This window comes from Mesitornis unicolor, unplaced genomic scaffold (assembly GCF_000695765.1).
Source record: "Mesitornis unicolor isolate BGI_N332 unplaced genomic scaffold, ASM69576v1 scaffold9109, whole genome shotgun sequence".
Taxonomy (NCBI): Eukaryota; Metazoa; Chordata; class Aves; order Mesitornithiformes; family Mesitornithidae; genus Mesitornis; species Mesitornis unicolor.
Genome location: NW_010206512.1, coordinates 71382 through 88452, shown reverse-complemented (window position 1 = coordinate 88452; position 17071 = coordinate 71382). Strand labels below are relative to the sequence as shown.

Here is a 17071-nt window from a genome sequence, read left to right as displayed (position 1 = left end):
AGATTTGGCTTCCTTAAAATTCTTCTCCTTAGAATGAATACAATGTAAATAAAGAAGGGGGAAAAAAGCACAACAATTTGGCTTTCATCATTTCTGCTGGAAAGATTCAGTACTGGTGGTATAGGACCGTTATGAATTTCTGCTCTCTGCTGTGATTTAATGTAGTTTGACCTACACTGAGTATCCCTGCTGATTCCTTTGCCCTGTCAGAATTGGGAATGGAAAGAAAATTATTTTCTCTAGTTACGAAGGTATGGAAGCAGCAGTGAAAGATGATAAAGACAGAACTGTTCGTGTTTTGGCCTGCCATGTCAAAACTTTCAACCCTCCCACAGTCTCTTTCTTTGAGAACATTTCAATTTACTTCAGACTTAATCCATCTGTGTTTGAGAAGATGCCTGGAGCCTCAAGAGTCACATGCTCTTGGCAAAGCTACATTAGCGCTTTTTCTTTAAAAGGTTGCATCTTTTGAAGCTTTGCCTTGTAAAAACGCACCCTTGCAGAGAATTTCAATTTATTAATCCTCTGTAATAGCCCTGCTTGTATTCCTTGTAGAAAATACACATGCCTGTAAAGAGCGAGTACTCCAGGTCAGACTGAATTCCTAATGTGGCTCTTTTGTCTGTAGAAAAATAGATAAAAAGACGAGCACCATGATATCATTATGCCAGTGCCTACACACGTGCATTGCTGGATACCCCAGTCTTGAGGGAACAGATGGCCAGATCACTCTTGAAACATGAAGTTTCTTCAGTAAACAGATCACAGGAAACTATTTTGGGGTTAGCAATTAACAAACCTCAAAATGCACCATTTTGTTTCTTCTGTAGAGGGCTATGGCTCTTCTCCAATTGAGCCTTCCTCAATCAGAATCCAGCCCATTGCTATTTTCATGCAGATTTTGACAAGATGTGCTTGAATCCAGTATATGCTGACGATATCTGATCTCCTCTTGCTGAAATGTTTTTCTCTCCTTATTTTCCTGCCTTCTTTAAGTTTAATTTCCAAGTCATGACATGTAGAGGGTGTCTGAGAAAATCTAATCAGCCTTCTGCCTCCTTTAAGAAGGACAGCTGAGATACTATTTAACACCTCAAATTCTTCACTGCTCTAATCTGTTTTGATTAAAATCGCACAGGGTTCTCATTTGCATATTTATCGCTCCACATACCCACAAATCATTTCACAACTCTGCCACTCCTGAATTTGCAAGAGGGACTAGAGTAGTACACTAGAACTTTAAACTATGCAAACACTAATTTAGTTTCTCACACCTGCTGGTTTCCAGCAAATATGTCTTTGGAGAGGGAAAATATTCACACATTACCTATGCTTAGTATTCACCAGGAGTTAGGATTCCTGGGTTTTTTTCGAGATTGATTAAAAATTTCCTATTAAGAAACAGATTTCTAATTAAATGAAAAGATCCTAAAAATATTCTGATGTCAGGAGGGGTGTGGGAGGGGTGTGAGAGGAATGTCTAAACAGAAAATAACCCTAATATTTTTTCAGCTTTTGACAGGTTATGATGTACTTTCAGATCCTCAGATGAAAAAGCTACAGTGGAAATTAATATTATTCCTTTCCTTTGTGCTACTGACAGCCCATATTACTACCACTTGCTATTCTTAAGAGTATTACTAGTTAGTGAGCAGGTTTTTAAAGAGCGTTTTTCTAGGAATGCAACCCATTCTGACAATTTCAGATCTATCACTGGTTAACTTTATGTCCTCTAAAGGTCTTGCATATTTTGAAAAGAAAAACAAAAGAAGTGCACTCTTGCAATGTTAAGTGGTGCATCCAGTGTTAGTGATCCAAGTCTCATCACTCAGCCTGTACCTGTGCACGCTGTACTCAGGTGGATAGGCTACCTTAGTGTTCTCAGAAGCAAAAATGTCCACAGCAGGCCTCAGATGACTCTTGGATCTATTTTTTATCTGATGTCAGTATGCAACTCATTAAGTGGCATGACTGCAAAATTCAGTCCTGCAGGAAGTCATTCCTGATTAAGGAAATTTAGGACACTTTTGAGAGGCCATAGGACCTCTTGTTATTATTTATAGTATGGTTTTGCCTAGGGAACAGGAGAGAAGTAAAAGACAACCCTTGCCCAATGAGTGTGATGGCTATGGGAAGATGCCAGTGATCGAACTGGGAGAACATGGGCACTAGACTTTATCATTCTGCATGAAAAGCAGAATATTTTGCAGACCAATCACATAATCTTTGCCAAGAGTTTTCAAACAGTTGTGTTGTAGTCAGGATGGCAGGAAGACATCGGATGGACAGTTGATTAGGATGAGTAACATTCTGTATTAGACAAACTGCTTGTAAAATATGGACACATTCTTGGTCGTATAAGCCTCTCGACACATCTGAGAGGGAAGCTACAAACATTACCCAGCTCCTTTTAGATGCACTGCAGCAGGGCCAAACACGCAAGGCTATTGTAGAAGGGTCATTGTCTTTGCAAACTCTTGCTGCAAGACTTTTAGGTGCCTGTAAGTATCCCGGCAGCTAACATCCTCAAAGAAAATATAGAGAAGATGTCTCCAAGAGGCAGGTTTAACATACAGTCTACATGAACTGTTCTGAAGGGAAGAAGATGGGAAAAAATTAAGGAACAACAGAGCCTGGCAGTTGTGTGGCTGCCATTTCTCTCTAGAATGGCCAGCTCCTGGGTGGTCCGTTGTGATCTGAGCTGTTGTTTAGATATGTTTGAGGAATGGGAGTTGGAGAGAAGGATGTCATCTTTGTTCTTTCAGCCAAAAAATATGTCTAATGTTTAAATAATTGTATGAAGGTGTCTTGTTCTGTAGATCTCAGATCTAGGAGTGAAGCTTAGCTATTCATGCTGGGTCCTTGGCAGATCAGATGAGAAACACCTGATCTGAACTAGCTCAGACATCACACTAGGTGTCAAAACACAGAGGTCACAGATCAGACACTGGGGAATGCTTCTTCATAAACTTCAAAAGGATGTCAGCCAAGATACATTAAATCTTCCAGCATCATCTATAGGCTGAGAGGTTTGGCTGACTCTACTGCAATGAGGATCCAGTAACAGTAATGGTCTTCAGGTGGCTTTCATCAATAATGATGGCAACAGTGACAGTGGCTCTTGTCAGAAGCAGGTTTTTCATTTTCCAGACATATTAAAAAAAAATCACAGTTTGTACCATCGTAAAATGACGTGTAAACTCACGGCAGTGAGTGGAAAAACTAATCAGTTTTCCTAGTTTGGGCAAGGCCTGCATTCTTGTAGATTAGGATTTACAAAAGCCATAAGGAAATTGATGCTCGACTTTCACTAAAATTCAGTGAGAATTAGATGCAGTACAGCTTCCAGTTTGTTCTATTTTCCACTGGTGATACATCTGCCAAGCAGCCTGTCCCCTAAATAACTACTTGAGGATTAGGAACGCATTTTAGCCATATGACCTTGTCTCAGGGTGAAAAGTGTATAGCACATGGAATTTCATTGTCTGGCAAGCAATTTGCAAACCCCAAATGAGAGTGCTTGAGACTAAAATCCCACTTCAAATACTGCCCTGAACATGTTTCATGAACTGGCAACCCAATTCAGGGGTTGGCTTGAGTCACAAATGAGATCTGGACCATGTCTCTCTCTGTTATTCTTTATTAGCTACCTTGTGATCTCTTCTGGTGCAGACATATTTGAATAAATGGGTTAAATGTTATTAATGGCTTAAAGCTGAATGCTTTTCCATGACAAGAAAAAAAGCCTCCACTGCTGCTTGTTTACTTCTGATTAATTTCCCAATAAAAAGGGATTAAGTTCAGTCTTTGTGAGCTCAACATTCTATACAAAAAAGTTAACTTCAGTAAAGTGTCTAATGTATTATTGCCAGTCTTTTACAAAAGCTGCTGGGATAGCATGGGAAGAAATGATCTCTACATTCTAGGAGAAGAAGAAAGGTAGAAGAAGTTAGTCTGCCATCTGACAAATGAATTATCATCAAAACCATGGTGTTTAGAGAATAAAGTGCTGTTTACTCCATTACTGGTATTTCACTAGCTTGCAACTAGTGCAAGTACAGTCACTGACCTTACCATTTAACCAAGCTTTTCTGGGAGTAGAAAGAAAAACAAATACTAAGATGACATTTATTAGGTGCACTTTTTTAGTCGGTCTATTAGTGGTTTGTTTCTCACTTTACATGCTGAAGGGTTGATTCTGCTTGGAAGTCAATAGATGTCTTTCAGCTCCTGTGACTCGTATCATTTGAAAGGAATAGGTACAGACAGAGGAGGAAGAGGAAATATTGAGGCTAATTGAAGAGAATGAGTTTCAGGAAGAGCCAGTAGAGCACAGCCAGGTGCTCATAACCATAAGTGAGTCCTTGTAGTTTAGCAGATGAAAAATCAGTGGGAAATGTTGCCTAGGGAAAAAGGTACATTGGCTGCTAAAAAGACTTTTTCACACCTGTATTGATGTAAAGCTTTTCTCTTCCTTGAACAACTTAAGACGACCAAAGATATCTTTTCCTCCTCTTCCTCTCCCTTTTTTATGTGTGTGCACATGAGTATTTCTATTCCTGTTTGTTACAAGGTGCCTCCCTTCTTGGAGACTCATCTTCTGCTGTGTATCACTACTTCTGTGCTAAATATTGCTAGCTATGATACAAGCACTGACACCAGAACCTTCAACCTGCAGTGTTCTCCAGAGAGCTACACTGATCTTCATGCTTTAGACAAATCATCAGTATAGTGAAAATTACTATTGGGCTACAAGCCCTGGAGTTCAGATTCTCAAGCAATTGGAATAATTTAAAGCATATGGAAAAGGGTTGCAATGAGCTTAGTAGTGTTGATATGCCTTTGACTATATCTTGAGTTTCCTACATGATCCAGCCTTCAGTAGCCTTCAAGTTGTGGACTAATGCATGAAGGAAATACAGAGTTTTAACATTGGTTGAATAATAACAGAATATATGTTTATTTTATCTACCTCTGTTTGAAAGTAGTGTTTTCAGTTGTGATGACACTCAGCAGGCTGCCTTACTCTGGTCTTCTGCTTGAGGCAGTTTAACCTTCCATAATAGTAGCTTCCTTCAAGATTTATGTCTTGCGATGTTTTGTCCACAAGCACACTGAGATTCTGGAAAACAGGGCAATGGACTCTTATTATATATAAGTACAAGCTCAGCAGCTTGGGTGAAGTGTAATTGTACATTGACTGGCACCCCAGCTGTGTTCTTTAAGGACACATTCAGTATCATAACCTTTTTGTTGGATGGTGTGGCTGTGGTTCATCCCTTGTACTGCTTATTCTTCTTTTAGGGAATAAGTGTGCCAGGAAAGGAAAGAATATCCAGCTTGGTTTGAACTGGCTTTCCAATTACTGCTCCATACTACAAAGGCCAAACATTCATAAAATTTCATCAGCTTTGAGAAGGAACTGAGCGCTGCAATGGGACTCCCCACATGGGTTTTGGCCTGTGCGATCCTAGCTTTGCTGTACCAACATGTCAATGGCGGACTCATCAAGCGAATTATCCGGCAGAAGCGGGAGGCCGGGCTAAACGTGACCTTGCCAGAAGATAATCAGCCTGTGGTTTTTAACCATGTCTACAACATTAAGCTGCCTGTTGGCTCCCTTTGCTCTGTGGACCTGGATACAGCAAGCGGTGATGCAGACCTGAAGGCGGAAATTGAGCCCGTCAAGAATTACGAGGAGCACACGGTGAATGAGGAGAACCAGATTGTCTTCACGCATCGTATTAACATTCCCCGCCGGGCCTGTGGCTGTGCAGCTGCCCCAGACATTAAGGATCTGCTGAGCAGACTAGAGGAGCTGGAAGGGCTGGTATCCTCCCTACGGGAGCAGTGTGCCAATGGGGCTGGATGCTGTCCTAATTCCCAGGCAGTAGAAGGTAAGGCAGACTGGGGAGCTGCTTTGCGGGAAATTCTTGTGCTGGTTGTAGCTCTTGTTTAAAGTAGATACTCAAATCTGTTTCAAGAATGAGCAAAAGTCAACCTGTTAAATCTGAACTGTAATCAAACCTGGGAATGTATTTGGCCAGCTTGCAAGATACACTCATTCACAGTTTTGCAGTTTTATGAATCTGTGGGTCAGAAGTCTGCCTGGGCTGCTTTGTAGCTGTGGCATTGAATGTGTACAGCACTTGGGCATGGTGACAGTCTGTGTCGAAGTTAAGATTAGAACTCATGCAGTTCAAGCTCTTGGCTCTACATTTTCTCCCCTTGAGTGAGCTGCCAATGTAACCATTTTCATTTCCAAGTTTTCTTTAATAGAGACCAATAAAAATACAGCAGGACATAAGGCAACAGGCAAGTACAAATAGTCAGAGAAGGGGGAGAAAGGTACCTTTCCAGCTATTTTTTCAACTGAGATAAGAGATTGGTCATACAAAAGAGAAAACACAGGTCTTCTCAGTAGTAATCTGTCCCTCCAAGCACAGAGCTGGTCTCACAGTTGATGATACAGCATGCTGCCTGGCTTTTGATGCTCTGGAGTGAATTGGTGAATGCCCTAAACAAGCAGTCAGGGAAGCCGCTAAGTCAGTTGAAGAGGGATTTTGAGAAGGGCAGAGGAATCCAGTATGCTCATTTACCAAGTAGTTGGCAAGGGCTGTTCCCTGGCATTAGTGTGAATTAAAGCAAAGTGGTAAACTGAATCTCACTAAAGAAAGAAGGAGTAATACTCATTCAAAAGCTTTGGTGATTCTGGAAATTATGTCCTGAAGGGAGCTGGGAAAATCAGACATTTTTTAGGTGCTGCATGCCACACTGGCTTAACCATTCTAGTGCCAATGGGAGTAATGGGTTTTCCATATCGTTGGCACAGGTCGCCTGGACACAACGCCCTATTGCAGTGGACATGGCAACTACAGCATCGAGATCTGCGGCTGCATTTGCGAGCCTGGCTGGAAGGGCCCCAACTGCTCTGAACCAAACTGTCCACACAACTGCTTCAACCGGGGCCTCTGCGTCCAGGGTAAATGCGTCTGCAACGATGGCTTCACTGGCGAGGATTGCAGCCAGGCCACCTGCCCATCTGATTGTAATGACCAAGGCAAGTGCGTGGATGGGGTTTGCATGTGCTTTGAGGGGTACACAGGCACAGACTGCAGCGAAGAGCTCTGCTCCCAGGGGTGCAGCGTGCACGGGAGGTGTGTGAACGGGCGGTGCGTGTGCCACGAGGGCTTCACCGGCAAGGACTGCAGCGAGCCCCTATGCCCCAACAACTGCCACAACCGTGGGCGCTGTGTGGACAATGAGTGCATCTGCGATGAGGGCTACACCGGTGAGGACTGCAGTGAGCTCATCTGTCCCAATGACTGCTTTGACCGTGGGCGCTGCGTCAACGGGACCTGTTTCTGTGAGGAGGGCTTCACCGGGGAGGACTGCGGGGAGCTGACCTGCCCCAACAACTGCAATGGCAATGGGCGCTGTGAGAGTGGACTGTGCGTCTGCTACGAGGGCTATGTGGGGGATGACTGCAGTGAGAAGAGGTGCCCAAAGGACTGCCACAACCGTGGCCGCTGCATCAACGGGCAGTGCGTATGTCATGAAGGGTACTTGGGTGAGGACTGTGGGGAGTTGCGGTGCCCCAATGACTGCCACAACCGTGGGCGCTGCGTCAACGGGCAGTGCGTGTGCCAAGAAGGATTCATCGGGGAGGACTGCGGGGAGCTGCGGTGCCCCTATGATTGTAACAACCGTGGTCGCTGTGTCAATGGACAGTGTGTGTGCCATGAGGGTTTCACTGGGGATGACTGCGGGGCGCTGCGGTGCCCCAACGATTGCAACAACCGTGGGCACTGTGTCAATGGGCAGTGTGTGTGTGACGAGGGGTACACAGGGGAGGACTGCGGGGAGCTGAGGTGCCCCAATGACTGCAACAACCGTGGGCGCTGTGTGGAGGGGCAATGTGAGTGTGACAATGGCTTCACAGGGGAGGACTGTGGCGAGCTGTCCTGCCCCAATGACTGCCACCAGCGCGGGCTCTGCATCAACGGGCGCTGCGTGTGCCATGAGGGCTTCACCGGGGAGGACTGCCGTGACCGGTCCTGTCTCAATGACTGCAACAACTTGGGCCGCTGCATCGATGGACGGTGCATCTGTGAGGATGGTTACATGGGGGATGACTGCTCCGATGGTAGGTTGCAAAGTACCTTTTGAACTGCTTCCCTCGGGTAATTCCCTGTGTCCATCCAGCAGCCTCGGAGGCTCTGTGAACCTTTTCTACACAGCTGGGCCCTGTTGCCTCTCTTTTTTATCATAGTCCAGAGAGCTGAATCAGAGAGGTAACTTCACCAGTACAAGCTCTTGGCCACCCTTCACTTTTTAGGGCTATATAGTTTAGCAGTTGCTGGTGACTTTTGGAGCTCAGCAAGCCAACAGGCTGATAATGGGGATGCAGTCTATCTGTTACCTCCAAGTTTGCTCCCACCACAATGTCATTGGAGCTGTAGCTAGCACTGGCTGGGATCTGTCACCATGACTTTTCAGTTTCTCACAGTACCTCTTGATGCTAAAAAAAAAAAGCATCTGAAAGAAACTCTTCTAGCTATGGAGAAGAAGGAGATGTATCCAGAGTCTTCTTACTAGGTATTCAGCAAGACTAGTCAAAAGAATATTGACTGAATTTTAACTAAAGAATAAGGCTTTTCAGGAATGAGATAATGTAGATAATAAATGTCAGTGAATAAAGAGCCTGGGTATCAAAATTTTTTTACAGCCAGGTGCTGGTTCCCAGTCTTGTGCTGGATGGGTAAGAAAGGGTTTGCATTTACAATGCCATCACTATTTTAGGAGCCAAAAATTAAAGCACTGACAACATAAGCTGACAGACCCCAAGGGCTCAGCGGCTTTGCTTTGGAGGTAGATCTCTGAGCTGGTGCCCTGATGGAGGCAGAGTGTACAGTGGAGACTAGACACCACAGAAAATAACGTTGTCCTATTTGAGTGGTCTGTACGAGGCAACTGACACCAGGGAATTGCCAGATGTTTCAAATATTGCAGGCTGTGCAAGCTTTCAGAAATATTACAGGAACCATGGCTACTTCTCAATTGGCTAAACAGTTTTTTCTAACTATAATAAAACTTAATTATATATATATATTATATCTGTATATATGTGTGTGTGTGTATGTTAGTTCTGATGAAGCTTAGAGTAAAATCATGGAATCAACTGGAGTGGAAACTTAGCTTTGTAGCCATATGCTGTGTATCCCAATACCACTAATCATGGAAACGGATAGAAAATTTTGGCAGTTAGATAATGACAGGCATTACACTATAAAGGAGGTAGTTTTCTTTAGTAGATCCCAGGGGAGAAGTTTTGGAACTAAGATCATTGTAGAGTAATCAAAGAGCACTTTGGGGTTGGGAACATTGTAAAAGACAATGAATACCTTTAAAAAGAAATTCCCATTTTTCATCTCCTCCTTCTGGAAGACTCTCAAACCACATTTTGTGCTCTTGCACATGCAAATGTGGAGTAATCTATTGAAAGTATTTACAAAAATAATCATGTTTTATTTTACTGTGGAAAATCTGTGCAATTCTGTATATCCAAACTCCAGGACTATCAGCTATAAAATAATTGTATCCAAACTCCAGGACTATCAGCTATAAAATAATTGTATTCAAACCCCTGGACTTCCAGCTATAAAATCATGTGTTGCTGGTAGTTGAATTATATGTCTAAAACCCTAGGGAACTAGCTTTAGTATTTTTGTGCAGTAGCCATGAGAGGAGGAGCTGGAACGCAGTCAGCCATAGGTTGTGTGCAAGTGTAGGAGGACAAATTGGCTCAAGACTTTTGGAAATGTCTGTAGTCTTCATCAGCTGAACATTCCTTTCTTCAAGCAGCTAATTCGTGTGACATGGCTTCCCCGTTCCCTGTTTGTTAGATGATTCTTATAAACTGCTCCTGGGAAAATGTGAAACTGGGTAAGTAATTATTTGCTGAGACTTAAAAACTTCTTATAAGTTCGTTTCATTTTTTTCCCCTTCTTAGTGTCTCCTCCTACTGAACTGACTGTGACAAACGTAACAGATAAAACTGTAAACCTGGAATGGAAGCATGAGAATCTTGTCAACGAGTACCTCATCACCTATGTCCCTACCAGCAGTGGTGGCTTGGATATGCAGTTCACCGTGCCAGGAAACCAGACAGCTGCCAATATTCATGAACTGGAGCCGGGTGTAGAATACTTTATCCGTGTCTTTGCAATTCTTAAAAACAAGAAGAGTATTCCAGTCAGTGCCAGGGTAGCAACATGTGAGTTTAATATGACCCGTATTCACTCCTTTGTCTGTTCCATAGTATATATTTATTTGCATCCTTTTTTAGGATATTATTTCTCTTGTGTTTTCTATTTTCAATTCATCTTCTGTTCTGAACAAAGACAACCTTCTGCACTTTCATATTATATTCCTTTCCAATACCTATGACCATGTTGAAAGTACAGTTCACTAGCTCCTCTGCTCTCTGCAGTGCCTCCCAACGAATATCATAGAGTCTTTGTAAGTTAAGAACCTTGGATTCTTTATAATAAGGTACATTTTTTAAATCTGGTAATGCTTCCTGAAAAAAAATATTAAAATGTAACATAATGTAAAAGAGAAATATGTAATCACTTGGATTCAAGCTGTTTTGACTAAAACTGAGGTTATATTAGTTTTGAATCTTCAGTGTGTTTTATCACATCTTACTTTCTCTCTGCTTGTCTGTTCATTTATTGTTCATCTTCCTTTTTTATACTGTGCACACCACAGTCATATCTAAACATCCCAGCCTCAAAAGATGGTCTTTGACCTCTGTCACTGTGCTCATTTTTAGAGACCTGGTGCAGGATTCATCTCATCTAACTTCAAATGTCCACACTAGGCTTCTTTCAAGAGGGCAAAAAAAGAGATTTCCAGGGTAAAATTCATTTTACTCTGTGGTGACATCTAAAACATGTGTTCCTCCAAAGACAGAGTAACTGGCTGTGAAGGAGGTTTAAACATTTTGAATGCAAATCCCTATATGGCAGATATATATAGTGGTGGAAGGATGTCCTGTCCCCCCTGACTTATTTATGGGACATGTTGCTCATGTAATTCTGTCCTTTTCTTCTGTCATAGATCTGCCTGCTCCAGAAGGTCTGAAATTCAAATCTGTTAGAGAAACATCCGTCCAGGTGGAGTGGGATCCTCTGAACTTTTCATTTGATGGCTGGGAGCTGGTGTTTCGTAATATGGTAAGGAAGCAGTGTTTCCTGTACAGAGGCCATATGTAAGTGAAAGATCCTGGATTTTTTTCTATTTATACTAACTGACTGTTCCATGTGTTACAGAAAAAGGATGATAATGGAGATATAACCAGCAGCTTGAAAAGGCCAGAGACATCATATATGCAGCCAGGTTTGGCACCAGGGCAACAGTACAATGTATCCCTTCATATAGTGAAAAACAACACCAGAGGACCAGGACTGTCCAGAGTGATAACCACAAGTAAGCACAACCTGGATTCGATGTAGTGCCACCAATAAAACAGCTGCTGTTTGGTGTAGCCTAGGAAGTTTTTAAACAGAGGAAGCCAATTTTCCTGTAGATTGATAGAGTAGAAGAAAGCTTCTAATGAAGAATACATGAGAAATTAATTTCTTTCCAAATCACCTGTTTGAAGAGGAAAGGAAATCGTTGTTTAACTAGAAAGGTAACAAAGAGTATGCACTTTTATTCTTTTTCAAAATATACTCCAACAGAAACTAGAATTTCTTTCATCCTGGTGATATTTGCATGAAGAAATTATTTAAAGGAGAGTTTCTGTGGTGCAGATGGAAACTTCTCTGGGTTTCTGCTTGTCTTTCCTTTGACAGCTTCTGATGTTAATGAATTTTGATGAATTTGCTTCTGATAAATTGAATCCATTTGGCTCTTTCTTCTACAACTATAGAAAGTAAAAGAAGAAAGTAAATGAAGATAAGTTTCAGTTGGTAGAAGCCATTCATTTTAATTTTGCTCTGAATTAGCAATTAAAAGCACAAAAATGTGTATGATTTTTCTGACAAGATTACTTAAAAAAACACCTTTTTCTCTCTTTGTGACAGAACTTGATGCTCCTAGCCAGATTGAGGCAAAAGATGTCACAGACACCACAGCTCTTATCACATGGTCCAAACCCTTGGCTGAAATTGAAGGCATAGAGCTCACTTATGGCCCCAAGGATGTTCCAGGGGACAGGACAACCATTGACCTCTCTGAAGATGAAAACCAATATTCTATTGGAAACCTGAGGCCACACACAGAGTATGAAGTGACGCTCATCTCTCGTCGAGGTGACATGGAAAGCGACCCCATGAAAGAAGTCTTTGTCACAGGTAAGAGGCTTGGATGCCAGTCCAAACTTTTGGGAAGGCAATGTAGTCACTCTTGATTTTCCTGTGCTGTTTGCGCCATGTTGCTTGAGTTGATAATCTGAGACTTAGTGTTCCTTTCAGCCGTGGATGCAAGATACATGCTGAATAAAAATTATAGAGTAGATAAATTCTTTTTTCTTAACAGTCTTTCATTTTGAAAGCTGAGGTATTTGAAAAGGAAAAATAGTATTTTCACTCAAATATGTTTTTCTACAAGCCTATTTTGTAATTTAAAAAAATAATTACCAAAACTGTAAGTCTTATTTTTGTCTCAGGAGATAAAAGTTTAATTTCTTCCACTGATTTTTTTCCCAAAGCTAGTGAACTCTCTACTTCATGCTAAGAGAAATCTGCTTGATACAGTTAAGGACATAGCACTATCATGTGAGAGGAAACTTAACTTCAGCTTTATGGATCATTTCACCTTCTAAAAAGTACTGTCAAAAGAGACTGCTGTCATAAGAGAATTATTCCTATTTATTTATTTATTGATTGATTGATTACAGACTTGGATGCTCCAAGAAACCTGAAGCGGGTGTCACAGACAGACAATAGCATTACTTTGGAGTGGAAGAACAGCCATGCAAATATCGATAACTATCGAATCAAGTTTGCTCCCATCTCTGGTGGAGACCATGCTGAGATCACAGTGCCAAAGGGCAACCAAGCAACAACCAGAGCTACACTCACAGGTAGAGGAATGGATTAAACCAAAATGCATGTGATATATACTTACACACCTGCAGATGGATAACTAGCCAACAGAAGTGTGTAGCCATTTTACTATCATGTGCACCTCTGAATCCCACTAGTCAGTTCTCTGAGTTCTATGTAGCTGGATGCCTTTGTGGAGATAGCTTCACATCCCTGAATTCAAAAGGCTTTTGCACATGCTAGGGATGGTATTTACTGATGCCAGTCTGAAACTTTTCTATATACTTGCAAATTGCCTTACCAGCCTGCAAGGCTAGATGAGGGTGCTTTCTCCGTGTCATATGGATGTCTACCTGTTTTCGGTAGAAGCAGCTATACTGCAAGATCTTGAAAGTAGAAACCATCTATTACTATGCATTTGCACAGTGTCCAAAATGCAACCTCAGTCAGACATAATCTTCATCCTTTGGCACCTACACGGAAAAAGATTTATTAACATCAGGTCAACTGGAGGATCAACTGAAACATCAATTTTCTGCATACACAAGAAAGCATATATCTTACCTTGCACACACTAAGGTTTCTTTATTTGAACAAATGCCCATAGGCATATTCCATGGACAGGAACTCATACTTCTGTTTTTCGTCTCTTAGGTTTGAGGCCTGGATCTGAATATGGCATTGGAGTGACAGCAGTGAGACAAGACAGGGAAAGCGCTCCTGCTACCATTAATGCTGGCACTGGTGAGTAGCTTGATCCTTCTTTGAGCTCTGGAGGAAGCAGCAAGTCAGGTGGAGCCACTTTGATTTCTCTTTCCTTTCCAAGTAATGCTGTAAGAAATATTTTAGAAAGTTCTTGATCTCATTTTTATACCAAAGGGACATTTCCCCTGAAGGTAAAGAAAAAAGATTTTTCCAGAGATCTTGACCTCTGAATCTGGCTTCCTTTTCCTGTATGAGGATCTCTTAATGCTCTGGGAGTTTCATCTCTAGGTGAGCTCCTTAACGGTAATTGTTCTTACACTGATTACTCTGGCCATCCTCTCATTGTGAGGGTTTCTGGCAGTAATGGTGGTTATGGCCAAAATCTTGAGCTGACAAAGAGCACAGCCTCAGTGGTTACAATAGTCCTGACTGCCCTTCAATTACATTTTTCTCATAGTATCCCTGATTTCCCAGGTAAATTCTCTGAAAGATTAAATTCTGCCTCTCCTCCATGAAGTGTCTGCTGAAGTGAGTGTAAGTGGGGGAAATTTGTTCTAGCGCATTTGTCTGTAAAAGAGAAATTCATCATCCTCTACCTATATCAAGTGATAGGGCTTCAAAAGCTCCAAAATGTGGATAAGACACTGAGCTGTTGCTAGACATCCAGTATAGATGTTGCTCTGTCTATAGACACCTGAAAAACTGTCCCACGGCAGTTCAGAGACACCTCAACTTTGCCTTTTTAATCTGTAGATCTTGATAACCCTAAGGACTTGGAAGTCAGTGACCCCACCGAAACCACCTTATCCCTTCGCTGGAGAAGGCCAGTGGCCAAGTTTGATCGTTACCGCCTCATTTACGTTACTCCCTCTGGAAGGAAGAACGAAGTGGAAATCCCTGTGGACAGCACCTCTTTTATCCTGCGAGGGTTGGAAGCAGGGACTGAATACACCATTAGTTTGGTGGCGGAGAAAGGCAGACACAAAAGCAAACCCACAACTGTTAAGGGTTCGACTGGTGAGTAACAGCTATTGATAGGTGCCATGCACCAGGTCATTGAGCAATCACTAGCCCAAGTACAACTTCACCTGATTTTGTAAGCCATGGCCAGGGAACTGCTTAAAAACATCAACTGCCTGTAAAGCAGGCTTAGCAATGTCTTGCATGATAGACTTAACTGAGGGATAGCTGTGTATTTCCCTATTTATTGTGTTTAACTCCATGTTCTCAATGATTTCTTGCTCATCCTTTGAGAAGACTTACAAAGAATGCAGCCATTAGTCCTCCAGGAAATGCAGACCTCATCCTTTGTTTAAAATGAGGCTGCATTTTTGTGCACTGTGTGTTATAGCTTGTTTTGTTTTCTACAGCCAGAAACTAAGAGGAAGAGCAACCAGAATGCATTTAGTATCACTTGTTCCTGCCTAATGAATTCTCTTCACAGCATGCCTCTACACGTCAGCAGGGTCAACAGAACGCTAGTGTTGCCCTTTATCCATTTTCTCATCCAAAAATGAGAAAGGCCACTGCCATAAATCTGGTCACAGTCACCGTTTCCATTTGATACCGTGATGTTACATCTGTCTGCAAAGAAGGGGCTCATTTCTACCATCTCCATTTGTACAAACCACTCTACTTAACCAGACTCTCTGAGTGCTTTATAGAGTCAAGTAATCCAGTACAGCAGAGAGTGATACGGTATGGTGTAAACTACAGAAAACCATCAGTACTGAATTCCTGTTTTGATGCCTATCAGGCCTGTGTCCAATGTAGGGAGGAGTCAGGAAGTCTTGGGGCACACACATACAAAAGGAAGCTGAAGGTTTATGTGGTCCGAGTGAACAGGCTTTGATTTTTCCAAAGTTATCCATTTCCCCATCTGTCTGAAGACTGAGCAGTGTCAGAGGAAGTATGCACAGAAGGTGAAAAGGCAGAAACAAATGCTGTGGAATTTCACAGGCTGGTCTTTGCAGTGCCAGCTTCCAAAGTCTCACAAGGTGGCTTCTTTTTCCTGGTCTGGTTTTTTTTTGTTTGGGGTTTTTTGTTTTGTTTTGTTTTTATTGTTTTATAAATACATTCATCTGGCCAGTGTATTTGTTTTAAGTCTTTACTCAGAGCAGCCAGTAAACAAAGAGTTCTCTGCAGTGGGCTTCTTAGAAGCAGCAGCAGTAGTTGACATAACCTGTCACTGTGACCTTCCTCCTGTGTAGGAATGGACAAATCCAAACACATGGGCATGGGGAGGCAGAAATGCTCTGTAAGCCTGTGGGGTATAAGACAAGAGGTCTCTTATTCAGTTTACTTTTTTGTCTACCCTGAAGTCAGTCCTCTGTACCCATGTTCCCAGTATTTGGGAGGTCCTGAAGTCCTCAGGCTAAGTGAAACGAACTTGTTGTTTTACCCTCTCTTGCAGAGCTAGGGGAGACCTCAGGTCCACTGCACTGCTGGGGAGAATACGTGAAGCAACCAGGGAGAGAAAGGAATGGTTGAAGTGGAAAATGCCAGTAGCACAGCTAGGACTGGACTAGCTCTTCTCAGTGGGTGGAGGAGACAGTCCTGCTGCTTAGAGGGCCATGCACCATCCCCGCTGAACAAGGGAGCCAGGGACTGTGGAAGAGATGAGAGTTTTTCTTTTCAGAGTTTCATTTGTTTCTCCAGATTACCAATTTTTCATTTTCTATTCTTCCTAGCCTCTTGATGGTTCAGTCAGGCTACTCTGCCAGCTGTTCAGAAGTTTCCTACATGTTAATTTTATTTGTTTGCATAGTGAATTTTCTATCACTGAGGGTAAAGCTTCTTTCAGCCCCAGAGCTGAAGATCTTCTGTTGGTGCCTCCTCTCCCCTCTCACATTCCTCCTGTTATATTTTTACACGTATCAACTCCACATGCAGGCAGCTGAAACATTCGGAGCTTATGAACTTCTAGCAAAGGACATGTCACAGAATCTCCCACAGTGCAGGATGGCAGCCTTCTGTGCCTTCTGTCTCTTCATATGCATGAAGCGCAGCTCAAGTGACAGTTTTTTTTAATGATATCCATGATTATGCATTCAAGGGACGGTAAAGATTATGAAGTGCACAGTTTGCTAAATGTTATTTTGTTTCACTGGAACGACTGAATATTTCACACTGCCATGTGCTTGTCTGTTTCTTTGTAGCTCTATATAGTCTAACCCTAATGCAGGCAATGAGTCCTGACCCAGAGGAGCTTTCTGGCTCTGGCAGATTTCTTGCTCCAGAGGCCTCAGGGATGCAGGAGGATGCGCTGAGGGACATTATGGTCTCAAGGGTAACAGACCACAGCTTTAGTG

The 17071-nt window shown here is 42.3% G+C and overlaps 1 protein-coding gene across 1 annotated transcript in view; it reads left to right on the top strand.

Annotated features, from left to right (window-relative positions):
• Positions 1-5434: 5434 nt before the first annotated feature.
• TNC (tenascin C) overlaps positions 5435-17071 on the top strand; it is a 44596-nt gene continuing 32959 nt past the window's right edge. Inside the window, exons 1-9 of the mRNA XM_010191784.1 lie at positions 5435-5897; positions 6833-8146; positions 10013-10276; positions 11125-11240; positions 11337-11493; positions 12093-12362; positions 12908-13093; positions 13710-13799; positions 14514-14777. Coding sequence (XP_010190086.1) covers positions 5435-5897; positions 6833-8146; positions 10013-10276; positions 11125-11240; positions 11337-11493; positions 12093-12362; positions 12908-13093; positions 13710-13799; positions 14514-14777 — 3124 coding nt within the window. The remainder of the gene's footprint in view (positions 5898-6832; positions 8147-10012; positions 10277-11124; positions 11241-11336; positions 11494-12092; positions 12363-12907; positions 13094-13709; positions 13800-14513; positions 14778-17071) is intronic.